At 55.3% G+C, this 19,572-nt stretch overlaps 2 protein-coding genes across 2 annotated transcripts; both read left to right on the top strand.

The window, feature by feature from the left end:
* Positions 1 to 5,470: 5,470 nt before the first annotated feature.
* HOXA11 (homeobox A11) lies at positions 5,471 to 9,393 on the top strand. The gene is made up of 2 exons (XM_068549201.1): positions 5,471 to 6,321; positions 7,735 to 9,393. The coding sequence occupies exons 1-2, from the start codon at positions 5,601 to 5,603 to the stop codon at positions 7,965 to 7,967; spliced, it is 954 nt and encodes a 317-aa protein (XP_068405302.1). The 5' UTR covers positions 5,471 to 5,600; the 3' UTR covers positions 7,968 to 9,393.
* Positions 9,394 to 16,470: 7,077 nt separating this feature from the next.
* Positions 16,471 to 18,932, top strand: HOXA10 (homeobox A10). The gene is made up of 2 exons (XM_068549200.1): positions 16,471 to 17,492; positions 18,658 to 18,932. The coding sequence occupies exons 1-2, from the start codon at positions 16,529 to 16,531 to the stop codon at positions 18,930 to 18,932; spliced, it is 1,239 nt and encodes a 412-aa protein (XP_068405301.1). The 5' UTR covers positions 16,471 to 16,528.
* Positions 18,933 to 19,572: the final 640 nt, after the last annotated feature.

Here is a 19,572-nt window from a genome sequence, read left to right as displayed (position 1 = left end):
GGACTTCTTCAGATCTTTAGGGACCTTGGAGATTGAACCTGTGAGTCAGATAAGAACCAACCATAAGGTCAAGTTCAAGGCATTACCTGTTCCCCTGCTTTAGGGAAGGGAGGAGGAGCTTGTGGGTGGGACAGGTGCCTCTCCAAGCCAAGGAGATAAATTAACCCCTGCCTCCACCTAGTAGTGATAGAAGGGGGTCTCCTGATATTTCACTGAAGCTTCAGTGCCTCCTCTAGACCGTGCCTGGAAATGTGATTAGTTGGCCATGATCTGCCAATAGACGGTTTCCTAAGAACAAATTCTAGGAGATCTCCTGGGCTTCCCAGACAACCCATCTCCCAGGCTTACAATGGAGGACAGATGTACCTCCAGGAGATCTCCCACTTGGAAAGAGAAAGCCCCCAAATGGCAGCCTGGCCTCCAGCCCCGTGAAGGGCTTGATAGCCATTTCCACCCTGGGTCCTCCAGCTGGCTCTTGCACCTGTGTGCAGTATGATCACAGGGGTTGAAATGTTCTTTTGTATAGCTTTCTAGAAACAGGTGTGGCATTTAGGGACAGAGGAAGGTAGGGGCTCAGACCAGCAAGAAAAAGCAAAAAATTTGGTGCTCTATGTGATCCACAGATCAACAACTGTTGATCTTTGGGAGTGAATTTTGGTTTGTCAGGTGGGCCTTACCCCTCCCAGGCCGGCTGCCATCCAAGGTTGCCAGGCCTACAAAAGCAGGAGCTGAGTCCTAAGAAGAGAAGGAGGGAATTTTGATGAGAGAGGGAGGGAGAGAAAAAGAACCTGGAATGGAGTATTCAGAAGAAGGAAGGGAGAAGTCCAGTTCAGACCTCTGGTGGAGGCCTGCATTAGGGGAGAGTCAGGAATTTAACCAGCCTCCTTTCTCTGTGCTTTCCGAACTGAGTGCCCTCCAGTGACACCTCAGCTCTTGCTCAGCTTAGGGGAGGTATCGGAAGAGGCGGGAGGCCGCAGAAGGGGAGACTCAGCTGGAAAGAGGCAGGAGACCAGCAAGCAGGAGCCGCAGAGAGATGGAGACGGATGGCTAGGGAGGAAACAGAGTGAGCGGACAGCCTGATGTTGGCATTCACACTAAGGGTTATGCACTGAGCAGTCACAGGGCTGCAAGTGGCACGGGGACTTCAGGTTCTCAGATTCCGGGACAATGAGCCGCTGCCAGAGGCCAAGGCAGCCCCAAAGAGAGAAGAGGGCAGGCTAGCAGCATGGCCAGTTAGGGTTGGGAACCCCGGAGTGTGGAGGCACTCCCTGCCCCCCAGCTCTATCCTCCCTCAGAGTGAGCGGGTGTTAGGCTGCCTATCAAGTGATGGTCCTTTCTGCTCACATCCCTTGAATGACTCTGGTGGAAACGCCCCCAGCACGACAACACCGGTGCACACTAACCATGCCAAGGCTACCCAGCCTGGGCACTGCCAGCAGGCACCCTCCGGCTGCTGCCCAGACCCCTCAGCTGCAAGAAGAAGGGGAGGCGGCAGTGCTGGGCAGAGGCATCTGGACACACTTTATTCCCATATCCCGCCTGGGAAGGCGCGTGGAGTGCAGGGCTCCCGAATCCCCGCCACGGAGCACTCAGCCCGCCTGCCAAGGAGGGTCCGGGAGGTGTTGCAGAATCCCCCAACCCCCCACTTTTAGGGCCAAGTCAAATGAAGTTTGGAAAGGCTTGGTCTGCTTTGCTGAGCAAATCGCCTCGTTAGCCGTTTCCGCCTGACAAGGCTGGCTCCGGCGCCAGCCTTCTCCTCTCCGGGTGGCCATCTCCAAATGCTGCGCGGGGAGCAACGGGCCGGCCCTGCGAGGGCTGCCTGGACCCTGAAGTTTGGAAAAACAAGAAGAGATTGAAAGGGCTCCCTCCCTTCTCCGCAGACACACACGCACCGTCAAGCCGCCGCCACTTCCTGCCTTTGTTTTTCTTCCTCCAAAACATTTTTGGCCTCTTGCATTAGCTGCCGTGGGGCTCCGGGTTGACGATAAAAGGAAATACACACTGAAGACTGTTTTCTGGAGATGGCCTCACACTGTGGAGCTCCTGAGAAAGAACAACTCATGGGAAACCAGTCTCCAGGGCCAATGTCACAGCCATGCCCATCTTGGACTCTTCAAAAAATGCAACTCGCACTTGGCCTTCCAGGGCAGCCTTAGCCCCCCCCGGTCGGGTGTTCTCTTGAGCCGGGTGGGCTCAGCTTGGCTGTTGGGCCTCCTGCAAAGCGGAAGAGTCAATTAGGCTCAGAGTAAAGTCAAAACCAAGGACCCGAAGCTCTGCCTCCCCTGCCTCCCCAAGATTTGGTCTGATCCTCAGAGCTGCACCTACCTCCGAATAGCCCCCCCCAAAACCTTCACACCGCCAGTATGTTCCAGGCAAGAGGGGCAGAAGCAGGCAAAGCTGGGAACAGTGCGCAGCACTGGGGATCAGAGCATCCGCCTCCCGTCCCTGCCGGGGAACTAAAAGCATTCGCCGCTCCAGGCGGTTTCCCTTCTGGCATCAAGAGCCTTTATCCTCATCCATCTTCACAGCAACGCCCCCACTCACCCCCTTCCAGGCTGCAAGACCCTCCCGGCACCCCGCTTTCGTTCAGCCGAATTGCCCTTCCAGCCGCTCCTAGAGCGCCTTCCCCTGCCCCAGCCTTTCCTCGGGAATTCGCCTTTGTCTCCTGCAGACACCCATGGGATCCAGACTGACCAGCACCCTCTCGGCTTGGCTCTCAAGAACATGAGAGGCACTAGTTCTACGGAACGGCACATATCCCTATACCAACCTTTCTGTGGTGACCCCCCTCTCCCTGGCACCAAGGGGAAAACCGATCTAATGGGGAGAGGGGCTGCGTGCAGCTAGGGTAGGTAGCCTGGCGTCCCCCGCTGGTGGGCCACTGCAGCCGGTCTGCTCAGGCACAAGCTGAAGTTGACTGCCAACACTGCTATAAAACCCCAGGTCTGTCTAGAACAGTTTTTGGTTCTCCTAGACGCCCTCGGGTTCAATTATAGTCTTAAAAGCCCTAATACAAGTGCAAGAATTTGTTTGCCTTCACCCAGGGGCAGGGCAAGCCCCGCAATGGTGGCGCCTTTGTTATGGCAAAGTCACTGAAACCCCTCAAGCATTCCTTTTGTTCAAGGGTCGGGGTGGCGGGGACCGGGTGGGCTGCTGGGAGAGAGTTTGAGAGCCAAAATCAGTCAGGGAATGACTTAAATACTGCTGTTCGCAAACCTCTCCTTCTCCCTTTTATATTCAGTCTTCAAGAAAGAGATGCTGTGGAGAAATAAATATTTTGCCTTGTTGGTCACCGCTGGAAATAGAAGTTTTTTCGCTGCAGGGCAATCCTGTAACTGTGATTCCCAGCTTTAGGAGGTCTCAAGCTGCCCTTCCCAATGACCTTCCTTCCCACCAGACCTTTTCACTCACCCCGATACTGCCCTCTGCACAAGCCACAGTGGCCAAATATGTCAAGCTGGAGATGCACAAATAATTTCAAGTTCAGCTCTCAGGGATTCAAGGGGCATGGAAGTTCTTGCAGCAAATCCTGAATAAAGCGTTCATTAAACCAGTGTGTTGGAGTAGTTTGATTTGTGATACGCAACCCCTGTAAAGGAGGGGGTGGGTAGGAGCCACATAAACATAAATGCTAATAAATTAGTGTACTCCACTACAGAGTAATTACTCGATATTATTGATATTTACAGCGAGTATTCAAATGCAATGGTGGGCCATCATTTAGAGAAAATACATAATGAGAATATTTCTTTTCCAGTGCAATACACGATTAGATTTTGTTATTGTGTCAGTTACAGTTAGCTCAGCAATAAATAAATAAATCGATGTTGACACTTAAATACCAAAGATCTTAGAGGTTATACTCTAAATCTCCCCAAGATACATAAATACCTTCGGCTATTTCCCGGATGGGGAAAGGGAAAAGGTTATTCTTTTTCATTTTTCAACTTTCCTTCAGCGACATCGAGTTCCTTCCAAGAAGATAGGTGTGGGCAGGCCTCAGAGCTGGACCCCTCCCAGCGCCTGGCCCTGCCTGACTGCTCTATGCCCTCCTCTTCTGCTTCTCTCAAACATTGTTCATTCAGTCCTGCAGGATGGCAAGCATTTTTCACCATTTCATTTCTTTTTCTCTCCTCTTCCCAAGAAAGCTAGACTCTAGCTTTCTTTACTAGCTGCTATGGCCTCTGTCTCTCTCTTTAGCTCAAACCTAGCCTTTTCAAAGCGTTCTTTTCACCCAAGGTGCTGGGAGGTTCAGAAAGACGTCTCTTTTCTCTGGCATTGTGTCCCTTCTGTGGGATGAGTAGCCGGAAAGGCGCCGAGCCTTCTGAGTTTCTGTCCTGCACATCCCTGGCTCTCAAGCTTTGCAGAGGAAGGGTGGCGTGTTACCCCTTTCTCAGCCACGGCTCCCTGGCCCTCGCCCCCTGCTCACTGCCCCCACTCTCCCTACAGCTCTGGAGCTCAGCTGTGGGCTCCCGGAAGGTGCAGCATACCCAGGAGAAGTCTCCTTGGATGTCAGCGCCTCTAAAGCAGCCCAAGGCTCGCCTCAATTCCATGGTTCCCCGAGTCCTCAGCTCCAGAAGACCCGGCAAGGGGACGGGCGGACCAGTGCGCAGCGGCGCAGCTCCCACGCCTCTGGCTCTGCGGTGTCACTCCGAACCCCGGCAGACAGCGAGGAGGAGCGGGTTTCTCCAAGGGCAGGGCGTGGGGTGAGGAGGCCGGCAGGGAGAATGAAAGGGAGGTGGATCCCGGGTGAGACGAAGGGCTTTCCGGGACCTGCGGATCCCTGACAAACCGCGGGGGAAGCCGCCCAGGTTGTTGGCGGTTTAGGGACGGAAGGCACTAAAGCGCTTCGGAAGTGACCATGAATGCGAGCGTGTAATCAAGACACCGTGCAAATCGGGCGAGCCACGAGGCAGGCACATCCACGGCTGCAAACCCTGGCCCGAAGGGGGTCCGGCCAAAGTCGGAGGCAGAGGTGGTTCCCAAAGCAAGCCTGTGGGAGGGGGACAGCCAAGAAGGAGGTGCGAACGCGAGACTCCATGCGAATAGATTCCAAGACCACGCACGGGCCACGCAGCGACGAGCTCCCACCCGGCCACCCCCAGCCTGTGGCTTCCCTCACCCGGGGAGTGGTGGGTGGCAGGAGTTGAGCTCTCTCACCGCCCTCGGCGCACTCGAGGGCCAGGACCTTGCAGCTGAGCACAAGCAATTGGCACGGGGTAGCACCCAGCCTCGCCGCGCGCCGGGAGGCCCCCCCAGCCAACATGAGTTACACCGGCGATTACGTGCTTTCGGTGAGAACACCGAGTGACGATCTGTTGCTTCCCTTGAGGTGGCTACAAAGAAAGGAAGCCGGGGGCGGGGGGGGGCGGGTGGAAGAAAGGAAGGGAAAGGGAGGGGGGGGGAAGGCCCGGACTAGCTAGCAGCTTGTCAATTTCAACATCGGGTCACATGACCAGCACCTCCCTGCTAAGGATGGGGATAGATTTCCACGTCAGCTTACGTCTCCAAATTTCTACTTCACGGATCCGCTTCAAAGAGGCAGCTGCAGTGGAGAATCATGTTAAGCTCGGCTACTGCGGAAAGCCCAAGGTAGCCCAATGATGGATTTTGATGAGCGTGGTCCCTGCTCCTCTAACATGTATTTGCCAAGTTGTACTTACTACGTCTCGGGTCCAGATTTCTCCAGCCTCCCTTCTTTTCTGCCCCAGACCCCGTCTTCGCGCCCAATGACATACTCCTACTCTTCCAACCTGCCCCAGGTCCAACCCGTGCGCGAAGTGACCTTCAGAGAATACGCCATTGAGCCCGCCACTAAATGGCACCCCCGCGGCAATCTGGCCCACTGCTACTCCGCGGAGGAGCTCGTGCACAGAGACTGCCTGCAGGCGCCCAGCGCGGCCGGCGTGACTGGCGACGTGCTGGCCAAGAGCTCGGCCAACGTCTACCACCACCCCACCCCCGCCGTCTCGTCCAATTTCTATAGCACCGTGGGCCGAAACGGCGTCCTGCCACAGGCTTTCGACCAGTTTTTCGAGACGGCCTACGGCACCCCGGAAAACCTCGCCTCCTCCGACTACCCTGGGGACAAGAGCGCCGAGAAGGGGCCCCCGGCAGCCGCGGCGACCTCCGCGGCGGCGGCGGCGGCGGCGGCGGCAGCGGCCACGGGCACGCCGGCAACTTCAAGTTCGGACAGCGGCGCCGGCGGCTGCCGGGAGGCGGTGGCGGCGGCGGAGGAGAAGGAGCGGCGGCGGCGCCCCGAGAGCAGCAGCAGCCCCGAGTCGTCTTCCGGCCACACTGAGGACAAGGCCGGCGGCTCCAGTACGTATAAAGGCAGCGCCCTGCGCTTTATGAAAGGGGAGTTGGAAATCTAGCGCAGCACCGCTGTTAAATTTTTATATGCTGTTTTATAAGCATATAAGGTTTATGAAGGGCCTTTAGGTTTCCCCCAACAAAACTTTGTTATAAAAGGCGGGATCACGTGGCGAGTGCTGAAATTGGCCGTGAAATACCCACCGGCCAAGGCATGCCTGCAAAACAAAACAAAACAAAACAAAACAAACAAAAAACCCCACACAACTGCCTTTTTCCCTTTTTTCCCTTCTCAGCTCCCAAGCCCAGCAGCTCGACCCCTCTCGGGACCAGCTCGGGGCTGGGGAGCCGGAGGTGGGCGCCTGTAAATTCCCCTTGCAAGGGCTCCGGAGCCTTTGATAGCGAGGTAATCCGGAGATTTTTATAAAAGCCATGTGTTGCGCCGGGATTCCAGTCCCGGCCGGGATTCAAAGACATCGCTGTTTAACGATGGCGCTAGGAGCGTGTTTAACAGATAAAATAGCCCGCTTAGCTCGAGTAATACATTAAAAGAAACAAATTAACCCAAAGTTGGCCTTTTTGTCCAAAGGAAGCCATTTTCCTGTGGCGCGGTGGCAATTACGTGCTGCCTTCTGTCCGACTGCATGTTACAGTTGTTATTCAGTCTGTCAAAAGCGGGTTTTTTTCTTTACTTCTGGTGGAGTTTTATTGAAAGGGGAGCAAGTCGAGCCTGCCCGCAGCTCTGGGAAACCCCTCGTTCCTCCACCCTATCTGGAATAGCACCCCTGTTCTGCCGGGGAACCAGGATGGCTGTGTGGCCTTGGTCCTCAGGAAAGGCCCAGGGTAGGGGGCTTCCGCTGCCACCTCCCCACCTCGCGGAAGCCAGGAGGCAGGAGCTGATGGCCAGAACTCAGGCTGACGAAGACCCGGCAGCTGCCCCAGATGTTAACGAGGGCCGAGTCCCGCCGCAGCCAGGAAAGACTGGGGCTGGGGCCGCCTTTACTGCCTCGGGAACCGGCCGCCCAGGTGCTGGAAGGTGAAATGTCCGCGGGCGGGCGGCTGTTTGTTTAGTCTGGCCAGGCTGTAGGCAGCCGGCAACCCCCGCTCGCTGCTTTGAAAGCGGTTTCAGCGGCACAAACTCGCCTGTTGCAGTGAGGAGCCCTCCTTTCTGCTCTGGGGCAGAGTAAGCCGCTTCCCTGGGGGCCTATCTAGGGAGCTGGCTTTTATCTGGAGCTGAGCCTCCGCCAGCAGCTTCTCCCCAGCCGGCAGTAGGAGCCTGAAGGCAGGGACCTGGGGGGACCTTGATGGGGCTTGGGCAGGGCCTCCAGTCCCTGGGGCCAGCCCTTTTCCTCCACTTGGGGCTCTGGGATGGATTGCAGCCGTCACACCTGGCTCTCTCCCTGCCTCTTTCTCCCTTTACAGGTGGCCAACGAACCCGAAAAAAGCGCTGCCCCTACACCAAGTACCAGATCCGGGAGCTGGAGCGGGAGTTCTTCTTCAGTGTGTACATCAACAAAGAGAAGCGCCTGCAGCTGTCTCGAATGCTCAACCTCACTGACCGTCAAGTCAAAATATGGTTTCAGAACAGGAGAATGAAGGAAAAAAAAATTAACAGAGACCGTTTACAGTACTACTCGGCCAACCCGCTCCTCTAAGGCTCCAGCCAACTGGAACTGGGTGGGGGGCTTCATACACATGAGATTATATGCAGATTTTGACCTTGACAAGGTCAAGGCACGCGGTGACTTTTGAAGAAAGGCGATGTGCAAGAGAGGGGAGGCTACACGGAGACAGCCTGGAAGGAGGCCGCTCAGGACGCTCCTGGGCATCGGTGGTTAAGATTTCTAACAATAATTGGATTTGGAGAGTTGTGCATCAACGAGAGTGAATGGTTTGGGGCCCCTGGTGGTTCACTCTTGGAGACTGCAGAGCTTCGGGTTGGGTGTGGTCTCCATCAGGGACTGGGCCCCCTCCAGGCCCCCTGGAGAATGACCCCGACCAGGGACCCTCCACATGGAGCCTGTCCACTTCCAGGACCCCTGCGTCAAGATCTCCAAACCCAGTTCAGTTTGGGAACAGGAGCAGAAGGAAGGCGGGGGATTCCTAGATGTCCGGATTGGGGCTCCTTTCCAAAGCCAATGTGAAAGATGACTGGACTAAGAGGTGGCTGTGAGGTGGGAGAGGGCTGCTCATCCTTGAGGGAAAAATAATCTACTATTCCAGGTGGCATTAGGGGCTCTCCACCCCCTCCTAGCCACTCACCACACGGTCCCAGGCCTGAGCTTCCAGCAGTCGACTTCTGCAGCTCACCTAGTTTTTCCTACCGATTAGGGTGTTCGTCCTGGCCTGCCACTCTGGCCTAAAGCCTGGTGGCAGAGCAGACCATTCCCTGAGGTGGAAGACATAAAAAAGCCGAGAGGCTGCACCCAGGCCACTGGCCACCAGATCCCTGCAGGAAATGCCTGTGGAGTGCGGCAGCTTGGCAAAGTCTACAGCACACTTAAATCAAGCTTGGATTTGCTCAGCGGAGCGGGGGAGCAGCAGAGCAGCGGACCTGGCCAGCAGTCCCCAGCGATGAGGGGCTTGAGCCCCGCAAGCACCCAGTTCCCACGCCACGCTCTGCCCTTCACCACCCCAGAACTGAGCTTGGAAGCTTCCAGCGAACTTCCAAGAGCTCGAGAGTGATTTGGAATTATTTTAAAAGATAAATATTATATTATATATATATATATTTCCCTGAAAGAACCAAAGCAAATTTTAAAAGATGCAATGTAGAGGGGGAAAAAAGATGAAGAAAATATTTAAAGGCTCTATCTGTTTACAGTGTTCCATGGTTAAACTCACTCACTGCTAAAAATATTTGAATGTACGCTTCATACAGGGATGGTGTTCAAAAGACTTGTAAATAAAGGAACTATAACCTATTTTGTTTGAATACTTTTTTTTTTGCCATTAGTTGATCGCCTTTGGGGTATTGGAGGGGATGGGAAGTGTGTCGGGAATGGTCTTTTTAATTTCTTGCAATATTTGAAAAGTGTTAAGGAGATGCTCTGAGGTTGTTCGGCCCTCCGTGGTCTGGGGACCTCAGCTGAGAAAGGCAGGCACCCTTCCATTAAATCTCCTCTGCCCCCCTGTGTTAAGAAGCGTCTGGTGGCTCTGTTTGTAACAGGAGTATTGGCCTGTCCTCCATTCTCACCCACTGCGTATGTCGCAGCATGTATACAGGTGACAGGGCACAAGGAAAATAAAGACTGTGGAAACTTGAGTATTGGGTCCTGGTGTGACATTCCTCTCCCTGCTCGTCTTTTACTGCCAAATGTCTGCCACCCCCAGCACCAACACCACCCCCCCCCCTTAGGAAAGGGGCAAGTTACTAGGCCCCTGAGCGGGTGGGGAGGTGACTTAGGATTTAACTCCATTAGAAGCCAAACTTAGGAAGCCAAGGTGAATGGCCAGGTCCTTTGGGGAAGTGGGGTCCCAGCAATGGGGTATCTCAGGGCCTGGAATACGGGGCTTCATCCTCTCAAACTGACCCCAGCCCTGGGAGAAAGCCTTGGGACTTGAGGTGGCCAGTGGGTCTGATCCCAGGCTGGACTCACTTACCTCAAGACTAGGAGGCCTGAAGTGGAAACACTCTAGGTTGCCCTGGGGAGCCCTGCAGCAAGAGGGAGACTGGTCTGGGTACAAAGACAGGGCAGACTCTCAGGAGTCTCTAGGAGCGCTTTCTTTTCTCCCCAGCTCCCAGTTGAGGCTGCCTTTTCCCTTTGGGGAGAGAAAGATACTGGTTTCCTCTTTGTTTCCTGCCTTTGAACTTCTGCCTTAAATTTGGACATCACCCATAACCTTGAGGGGCAGGGCGAAAGGCCAGAGCCTTTTGTTGCCCACCCCCCCCTCCATCCCCACTCTCTCCCTAGCCACTCAGGCAGGACCAGAGCAGCAGAGAGGATGGAATTTTGAGAGAGGCCCCAGACCCCATACCCCCGCTCTGTTTATTTGTTTGTGTGTTTGTCTAACTTGCGCGACTGGGGAAATCAAGCTCGAAGGAGAATGGTACGGACCCCCGAGATGAATGTCTAGGTTGATAGACACACAGAGGTGAACAGGACTCTCCTGGGGGGCAGGGAAGGAGTGGGCAGGGAAGCCTAGGATTTAAGGAGACTTCCTTTGGGACGGTTAAAGATTAACCAAGTCTCACAAGTTGCTACAGAGAGTCTAGCCAGGAGGACTGTTCGAGGGAGGGCGGCGAGCGGGCGCGGGTTTGATTTCTGAGCCCTATAAAAGCCCATCCTCCGATGGCTGTGACAATGTGGTCGTAAACCCGTCCGGGGCAGGCCAATTTGCATATTTGGAATGCGCCGCTATAAACCCGGCTGGGATTTTGCAGCAATTTCTTAGATGTAAAAATGAGATCTCTTTAGCAGCGGGCTGGGCACACTCTCTCCCTCTGTCTCTGCCTTGAGCCTGCTATCCTTTCCCGGCTCCGGGCTGGAGTTCGGGCCCGGCCTAGGCGCTCAGCCGCCACGAGATGGCGCACTTCCGATCAATGTCAAAGCCGCCGGGGAGCCGAGAACCCCAGCGCATTTCTTGGCCTTTGTTCGCTTTAGATACTAAAAGCGGCACGTTACATTATTTCACTTGTCCCGCTCTCCTTCGTATCAAAAAAAGGGGGGCTCACGTTCAAGAAGTGGTTGGTGTTGTAATTTAAAGCAACGCGCCTTCTCTAGGCCTCGCAGGCGTCGCGGCGCGGAGAAGCCAGCTTTTCCCTTGGCAGTGATTTCGGAAATGTGTCAAGGTAAGAGGCCACAAGTTTAGCAATTTCAATCTGGCTGGGGCGGGAGTGGGGCCGGTGTCTGAGCAGGGCTGGGAAAGTGGCTGGGTTTGTGAGCTGGGGGGTGACGCTATAGGCGCTCAGCCCACTCGACCCCCCTTCTCTCGTCGCCCCCTAAGGTTGGAAAGCAGGGGGAGGCCTCAGTGGAAAAGCTGACGATTTTAACTCTATGCGCCAGCATTTAACCTAAGGCGATCTTTAGATTTTGTAGAAATATTCAGAATGGGATGAACCTGGGATGGGGAGCATCCAAGCAAAAGGGTCCCAGCTGTGCTGGGATACGGGATTGTGGTGGTAAAAAAAAAAAAAAGGGTCTGGGGAGATGGCGGGACTGGGGAAAACTGAAAGTTTCTACTCGAAACAATGAGGTGGTCAGCGACCGTAGCTGCTGGGGCAGGCTTATTCCCTGGGGCAGAAGTCTGGGAGGTAGCTGGTTTCCTACTATTGCGATCTCTAGGTTTGCCCAGCAGATTGGGGGTAACATTTGTTCCAAAAAAGGTCAATTCAGAAAAGTAGCATTATATTTTTGAGGCTGCCAGGGAAGTCTGTGTTGCTTATTTGGAATGTACCGCTATAAATCTGGCTGGAGTTTTGCAGCAATTTCTTAGATGCAAAAATGAGACCTTTTGCACATTTTGCAAATGCGCAAAAAATGTATTGGTAAATACCTATACAGTTTCAAAGGCTGGCACTGAGGATAAACTCTGATCAATTTCTCCATCAGAGTTGTCATAAAACAAGTTTTAAATAATCATATCACTTACATTTCGGAGGCCAAGTTCAAATTTCCTCTTTTCCTAGTTTCAAATTTTTTATTCCAGTATGTTTTCATTCGTTTCTCGAAATGGTTATTTTCTTTTCACAAATATACTGTGCATGGGTGAATAGGGGGAATCTCAGAGAAAGTAGGTGCCGCCTGTGTGTGCATGTATAATTTTGCCGATCACAGTCACTGGTCTTTGTTGAGCATGCATGGTCTCCCAAACTCTGCCAGAATAAAGCAAGGAGTGGGCGCCCACACGGTGCTCTCTGCAGCCTGAGCCTTCCCTAAAATCCCAAAGCTGCCTCTAGTTTCAAGGCCAGAGGCAGTTTATGATGGATGAAACTAAGGATATTGCAATTGAGGGGTGTATGTGAGGGGTGAATGAAAAGGCCCCAACACTCCCCCCATCAGGAGAGAAGCGTCAGTTCAGTGGTTGGATATAGAAAAATATTTAGGGACACATTGCACCTGATTGATTCTAAGCAGACACATCAAATACTGTATCCCTGAAAAGGCTGACATTCTTAAAGATGAACAGGAGAAGAAGTTTACTGCTCACCCCCAAAAATTTTAAATATGCAGTAAATGCGTGAATCAAAAAAGTCCAGAATTTTTGTTAAAGCTGGATTTGTGGAAGTAGCATTTATTTTTCCTCTCTGAGGCTGCATCTCAACTCCACAGCTGATCAGATAATTCTGAGCCCAGAAAGCATTGAGAGTGACCTTCAGATATTGTTTACTGTAAACAGTAAAATTGTTTACTGGCTATCTCAATCTCAGTACCTGGTATTTTTTATAAGAATATTTTTTGGTAATAACAGTTTATTATTTCTCGTGGTTTGCAAGGGCCTACTCAGGAGAAGCAATCCGCTATCTGGTGAACTGCATGGTAATCCTTGCCAAAGGGCTTATTTCACCAGCCTGTCATTTACTTCGGCTCCATAGCTGAAGGGGCATGTAATTAACCAGGTAGAAATGAGCAATATTTACTCCTAAATAAAATGTGGGCCCTGGCAGCTGCACAGGCCTGGTTGAAGCAAGTAGACACCAGAGAGTTTTAGGTCAAAGGCATCCTGACCAACAAGAGAGAAATTCGGCAGCTGGGAAAGAGGGTGAAAGAGAAAAAAAGAAGGCATATGGGCGAGAGGGAGAGAGAGTGTCCAGAAGCCAACCCATGCTGCAATTGAAGTGTTTTTCTTAATCTCTTGGGGGTAGGGAACCCCTGGAAAGCTGAGATGATCGATAAATGGAATATTTTATTGAGGAAGCTAACACCTCGGTGTTACAGTCTGGGGAGTGTGGAGGCTTGGGGGCGGTTGGGGATGCTGGGAGCGCTAAGACTGACTGAGAAGGCAGCAGGCGTTTTACTTGAGCTTCTGCTGTGTAGATATCTTCTTGTTCGAACCAGCCAGCCAGGCAGGCCAGTCTGCTTCCCAGGCGCATCTGCGGGCTCTCCACACACTCTCGGCTCAGCAGTGGAGGTGGAGTGGCAGTCTGGGCCAGAGAGGGGATCCCACACAGGCTTACATATTCTTTTTTTTTTTCAAGCAAGAAACCGCACAAACTCGACATCCCGTTTGGTTTATTAGAAGGGGGGAAAAGACGCTGGAGAGAAACCTCCAGCTTTCCCCAAAGGTCCATGAAGACCCAAGTGCCAATGCCATGGTGTGTGAGCCCTCAGCAGGCCTTCCACCTCCTCTGCTCCACAGCTGAGGTGGCCTTCTCATAGTAGATGCGGTACCAAACTGATACTTGTAACCTTGGTTGGAGCGTGCATGCTCTTGGATCCCATTCAGCCTAGAAGCCCATTTGGCCACCCTACAGAGCTCTTACTAGATTGGGCCTGAGCTGCCTACAGCCGGGTACCCAGCTTGTCTTACTAGTCAAACTGGCAGGGCTGCTGATTTCCCGGAGAGCCCTGGAACATTCTGGAGACCCCAAGGAAAAGGCTTTGAGGGGTCTGTGAACTCCCTGAAAATAATGGGTCAAATTGTGGGAATGCACAGATGTGCATTTTTCACAGGATAAGAGTCAGAACATGGCCTTAGATTTACCAAAGGGGGCCTTAACTTCCAAAAAGGTTAAGAAAAACAGGTTTAGATCCTTTAGAGCGTTGTCTTTCACTTTATTTTTTTAGCCTCCACCATCTCAAGCATTCTCTCCTGTGGCCACTGGTCCTTCCTAACCTGTGGGCTGGGAAGTTGCTTTCTGCATTTTGTCTGAAAAGGCACCAAGTCCTGGCTCACTGGCCTGCTGGGGGCTCATTCTCCTCAAGGGACCCTCTCCTGTACTTGGAACCTACTTCCCACTGGGCAGAGATTTCCTGAGATGTATGGACAGTGCTGAGGGGCAAAACCCCCTTCTCAGGCAGTTCTCAGCTTTGTGGCATTTCCCAGTAGCACTGCTGAGCACGAGAGTCCCAGCCAGTTTCACTCTCCTTACAAGGTGGGTAAGGACCAAGTCCATCTGGGGAAGGATCCTGGGCTGCGTGGTCTGAAGCTTTTGGTACTCAAGTTCGTTGACCTCGTGAGCCTAGCCCGATTAAAATTTGCCTTGGCCTTGTGCGTTTGAGCGATATGGAGAGTGAAGGACAGATCCTGATCTCTCGGCACAGACTCCTCACTTGATTCGGCTGCGCCGCTACTGCAGCCTCAAGACCCTGTCGGATTGGAGAGAGCTGACTCTCTCATGCTCTCTCTCCCCTTTTCTCCCTCTCTTTTCTCTCCCTCTGTCCTTCTTTCCTTCTGTTCCTCTCTTTCTCTATCCCTCTCTTCTCCACCCCAGACGTCCAGTCTGCAGAGCCGGTCACCGCGGGGCGCAGAGGTGTAAGTGGCTGGAGCGCAGCGCAAGCGGTGGCACGGCCTCCGGGTGCTGCGCGCCGAGCAGCGGCTGCCGGCAGAGACCGCAACTGCTTACTTGCATCTCAGAAGCCAGCACCAGGGCTCTGCCGCCAGCTCTCCCATACGTTCTCTCTGGGTCCTCTCAGGCTCGGCTTCCTCCTCCGACTGAGTTCATGCTGGGAGGAACAAGGCCAAGTGCCTGGCAAATCACCCGGAAGGCAAGGGTCTTTCCCCGCCGCCGCCCGCAGCGGGATCCCGGCGTTCGGCAGCTCCAGTCAAGCCCTCTGCAGGGACCGGAGCTGGCGGAGTGGGCAGGCCTGGGGCATCCTGGAGAGCTCTAGCCCGTAGGCCAGGGGCAAGGCAGCGACCTCCTGGGCTCCCTGGATCCGGCCGGAAAAGGTCGCATTTCCTGAGACATGTATGAGGCCCACACTTGGGGGCTAGCGCCCTGGGCCTGCCGTTTCCAGTTGACTAAGAGCGCGGTCCCTACAGCCAGGGAAGAAGGAGGCCCCGGTGTCTGTTGAGCAAAGGGCCTGGCCTCCGAACGCGCCTATAACTGGGCCACGAGCCCAGCCAGGCCTCACAGAGAACGGATTTCCTCACCGCGGGCCTCGTTAAAATGCGCACTCTGCGGGAGTGAGGGATGCCCCAGCCGTGGGTTTGGAGGGGAGGGAGGAAGAGGGGAGGGGACCGAGACCTAGGAGTGTGGTGACACTCGTTCTTGTCGTAGCCTCCAGCAGCGTGCGAATGCCAAGGCTAAAGGGAGAGTTCGAGAATTGTGTGGCAGAGGTGTCCGTTTGCCACCCCCCCTCCAAGTTTCCCCCTCCAGGTCTTCGCCTCCCGGTAAGCCAAAAACCCTGAAGATCAATATTTCTTTCACTTCCCCCAAAGGCGTATGAGCTTGGAGGCTGCCAGGGTGATGTGGCTGCGGGGTGGCTGGACCTCCCTCTGGCCTTGGAGTAAGGGTGGGGAAGTCTCTCAGCCAAAGTTGTCAGTCGCCTTGACCCCCCACTCGTGGCAGCCCACCAAGGTTCACCGACAGGAGCTGCAGAGAAGGCAAGCCAGGTGAGCACGCCATAGGTAAACATCCTAACTGGATCAACCCACTGGCGGAGGAGGAGCGGAGCGCATACGGAGTTGAGAGGCCAGGGCGTTGCATTTTGGGAAGAGTTCTGTGAGGGATGCAAGAAAGAAGTGGCAACTGCCGGCTTCCAGTCTGCTCTGGATTTCGGACACTCTGAGGATCCTGGTGACCTTAGGAATAGGTCCACCACCTTGGGGAGACAGCTCCAGGTCCAGGGCTGAATGGGAAGAGCTTGAGGCCCTGACGGCCCCCCCTTAGTGTCTAGAGTGCACCGAGGTCTGGTGGCTGATTCCGAAATTAAAATGGGGAGCACCCAAGGCGGGCCGGGGTGCGCACCATAAACACCCCACTTGTTAACTGCGCGGGGCCCAGGGGCCCTTCAAACAGGCCCCAAAGGAGGGCGCGCGCCTGGGCATGGGGGGAGCGAGCCCAGGGGCCAGGGCCCCTACCAGCCACGTTGGGGCGGCCCCCGCAGCTCCTGGCCTTTGGGCTGACGTATTGGGTGTGCGTCTCGCGGCCCATCAATACAGATTACATATTTATATCAATCGCGGGCTCGGAGGGCGCCCTCGGAGAGCGGCCCCGCGCCTACGAAACCAAACTGGGAGTGGTCGCGCGGAAACTCTGGCTCAGGATTGGCTGCGGGCTCTCGCCGCGGTGCGGGGGGATTGCTAATCGTATTCAGCATGTTTTGCACAAGAAATGTCAGCCAGAAAGGGCTATCTGCTTCCTTCGCCAAATTATCCCACAACAATGTCATGCTCGGAGAGCCCCGCCGCGAACTCTTTTTTGGTCGACTCGCTCATCAGCTCCGGCAGAGGCGAGGCTGGCGGTGGTGGCAGCGGCGCGGGGGGCGGCGGCGGCGGCGGCGGCTACTATGCCCACGGCGGGGTCTACCTGCCGTCGGCCGCCGACCTGCCCTACGGGCTGCAGAGCTGCGGGCTCTTCCCGGCTCTGGGAGGCAAGCGCAATGAGGCGGCGTCGCCGGGCGGCGGTGGTGGCAGCGGGGGCCTGGGTTCCGGGGCTCACGGCTACGTGCCCGCGCCTATAGATCTGTGGCTGGAAGCGCCCCGGTCATGCCGGCTGGAGCCGCCCGAAGGGCCGCCGCCGCCGCAGCCCCAGCAGCAGCCGCCGCCCCAGCCGCAACCACCCCAGCCCCCGCCGCAGGCCACCTCGTGCTCTTTCGCGCAGAACATCAAAGAGGAGAGCTCCTACTGCCTCTACGACTCGGCTGACAAATGCCCCAAAGGCTCGTCCGCCGCTGCCGAGCTGGGCCCCTTCCCGCGGGGCCCGCCGCCTGACGGCTGCGCCCTGGGCACCTCCAGCGGGGTGCCAGTGCCTGGCTACTTCCGCCTCTCTCAGGCCTATGGCACCGCCAAGGGCTACGGCAGCGGCGGCGGCGCGCAGCAGCTCGGCGCCGGCCCGTTCCCTGCTCAGCCCCCGGGGCGCGGCTTCGACCCGCCACCCGCGCTCGCCTCCGGTTCTGCGGATGCAGCCCGGAAGGAGCGAGCCCTCGATTCGCCGCCGCCCCCCACGCTGGCTTGCGGTGGCGGCGGCGGGGGCTCGCAGGGCGACGAGGAGGCGCACGCGTCGTCTTCGGCTGCGGAGGAGCTCTCCCCCGCCCCCTCCGAGAGCAGCAAAGCCTCGCCCGAGAAGGACTCCCTGGGTAAGCAGGGCGCGCTGAAGGGCCGCAGTCAGGCGGGCCGGCAGACAGGCAGACCCAGAGAAGCGAAGGAGCAGAGAGCCAGGAGTCCGCACGGCAGCCGGCCGGCCTTGGCCCGAACTGCAGGCAGGCTGACCTTGTGAACTTGCTTTTTAATATTTGGGCGTGGGGACGCAGTAAAAATTCATGTCAGGCTTAGCGCCCCACACCAAGACGTCCTCCGACTGGGGGCGAGGACACCGGCAAGCAGCTCCCCTCTTGTGCGTGCCCTTCTCCGAGCCCCGGAGCACCCTAAGCGGTGGTCTGGGCCCAGCCTGCCAGGCGCGGCCCACGCGGGGGGGAGGGGGAGGGAGGGAAAGTGTCTCGCCCGCAGATAGCGCGGATGTTTGTAAGGCATCCAAAATAAGCAGCCGCCAGCACCAATAAATAAGCCCATTAACCGGCGAAGTTCGAGTTTACGATCCCCCTTGCTTTTTTCAAAGTTGCTGGAGGGACGGGAATCCTCGTTGCGGGGAGAAGAAAAGGCATATGCAGCCCGGATGCCTGGGCCCTGATCTGAGAGTCAGAAAGGGGCCATTTCGCTTCCCCTGGAACTCGAAATCGCCCAGATTGCACGTCCCTGGCTCCTGGAGAGACGCGAGGCAGGGCCCTTGACCCCAATCAGTTTTTCGTGCCTTCCCCATGTCCCATCTATGTCCTTCTTCCTCTCCTCATCAGGCCTTGGGCAACCAGGGAACTGGAGTGAGACACAGCCACGTTGCCTGCCCCCCTTCCAAGTAACCACTCTGCGCCCCCAGCCTGGGGGCTGCAGGAAATGCTTGTCTGCCTTGGGGCGAGAAGCAAAGAAAGGCGTTAAGTTCAAGATATACAGCCTGCCCTCCCAGGCCGTTCCTTCTGCAAGCGCCTGGCAGCTTTGTGTTAAAACAGGTGTTTGGAAAAAAGTGGAGGAAAATGTAAATTGGGAGAGTAGGTGTAGATTGGAGGCCCACTCGATTTTGCACATGACTTTTGGAGGAACTGCTCTCCCTGGGCATGCTAAAGGGGGGCATAACTCTCTCCGTGTGACTCAGGGCATCCCTCTTACGGTAGGCACGATCTGAATTCACCCCTGCGTGCAGCCCGCATGGCCTCGATTTAACCTTCCCCTCTTTATTCTCTTAAATGCCAGGCAACTCCAAAGGCGAAAACGCAGCCAACTGGCTCACTGCAAAGAGCGGCCGGAAGAAACGCTGCCCCTACACCAAGCACCAGACGCTGGAGCTGGAAAAGGAGTTTCTGTTCAACATGTACCTTACTCGAGAGCGGCGCCTAGAGATCAGCCGCAGCGTCCACCTCACGGACAGACAAGTTAAAATCTGGTTTCAGAACCGCAGGATGAAACTGAAGAAAATGAACCGAGAAAACCGGATCCGGGAGCTCACAGCCAACTTTAATTTTTCCTGATGAAGCTCCAGGCAATGCGGTTCTTTTCGCTTCCAGAGAGCCGTTCTACTCCCTCTGTCTTCGGCTCTGCCCAGGAACTTGCACCTGTGCCGGAGCCCCATTCCTCCCTCCCACACTCACCATTTCGCTGGCCGTTACATCTGTGCAGGGCTGGTTTGTTCTGACTTTTTGTTTCTTTTTCTGTTTGCTTGGTGCTGGTTTATTTGTTGTTTTCTGGGGGAAAAAGCCATATAGCGCTAAAATTCTATATAGAGAGATATTGTCCTAAATGTAAAGCGGTGACAGGGATGGTTTGCTGTCTCGGGGTTCCACTGCTTGAAATGGCCTCTGTCCTCCCGGTGGAGCTGGTTTCCTGCAGGGCCGGCAAACCTAGCCAGAAGGCGGAGGTCGCATTGTAGGCAGCTGAGGTGTCTGGCCTGAGGTCAATGGTGCAAGGAGCCGCCACCGGGCTTGCCTGCCTGGAGTGCTGGGCTGTGTTTAATCAGGGGATACAGGCCCCTGGGTTTCTTTTTTCTTTCTTCCTTTCTTCCTTGGCAAAGAGAAGGGCTTGCAGGCATGGACACGCAGGTTGGCAAAAGGGCTTGACTTTGGCTGATTGGCAAAACTGAGAAAGTCAGAAAGATTAATTTCTCCTTCCTCT

The sequence above is a fragment of the Eschrichtius robustus genome, chromosome 8, assembly GCF_028021215.1.
Source record: "Eschrichtius robustus isolate mEscRob2 chromosome 8, mEscRob2.pri, whole genome shotgun sequence".
In the NCBI taxonomy this organism is placed as follows: Eukaryota; Metazoa; Chordata; class Mammalia; order Artiodactyla; family Eschrichtiidae; genus Eschrichtius; species Eschrichtius robustus.
This window is presented reverse-complemented; position numbering and strand designations above follow the sequence as displayed.

Excerpts from the sequence above, each read along its gene's own strand:
- HOXA11 (XM_068549201.1), top strand. The coding sequence starts at position 5,601 with ATGATGGATTTTGATGAGCGTGGTCCCTGCTCCTCTAACATGTATTTG. Across the intron at positions 6,322-7,734 it reads GGACAAGGCCGGCGGCTCCA|GTGGCCAACGAACCCGAAAA; the intron begins GTACGTATAAAG and ends CTCCCTTTACAG.
- HOXA10 (XM_068549200.1), top strand. The coding sequence starts at position 16,529 with ATGTCAGCCAGAAAGGGCTATCTGCTTCCTTCGCCAAATTATCCCACA. Across the intron at positions 17,493-18,657 it reads GCCCGAGAAGGACTCCCTGG|GCAACTCCAAAGGCGAAAAC; the intron begins GTAAGCAGGGCG and ends CTTAAATGCCAG.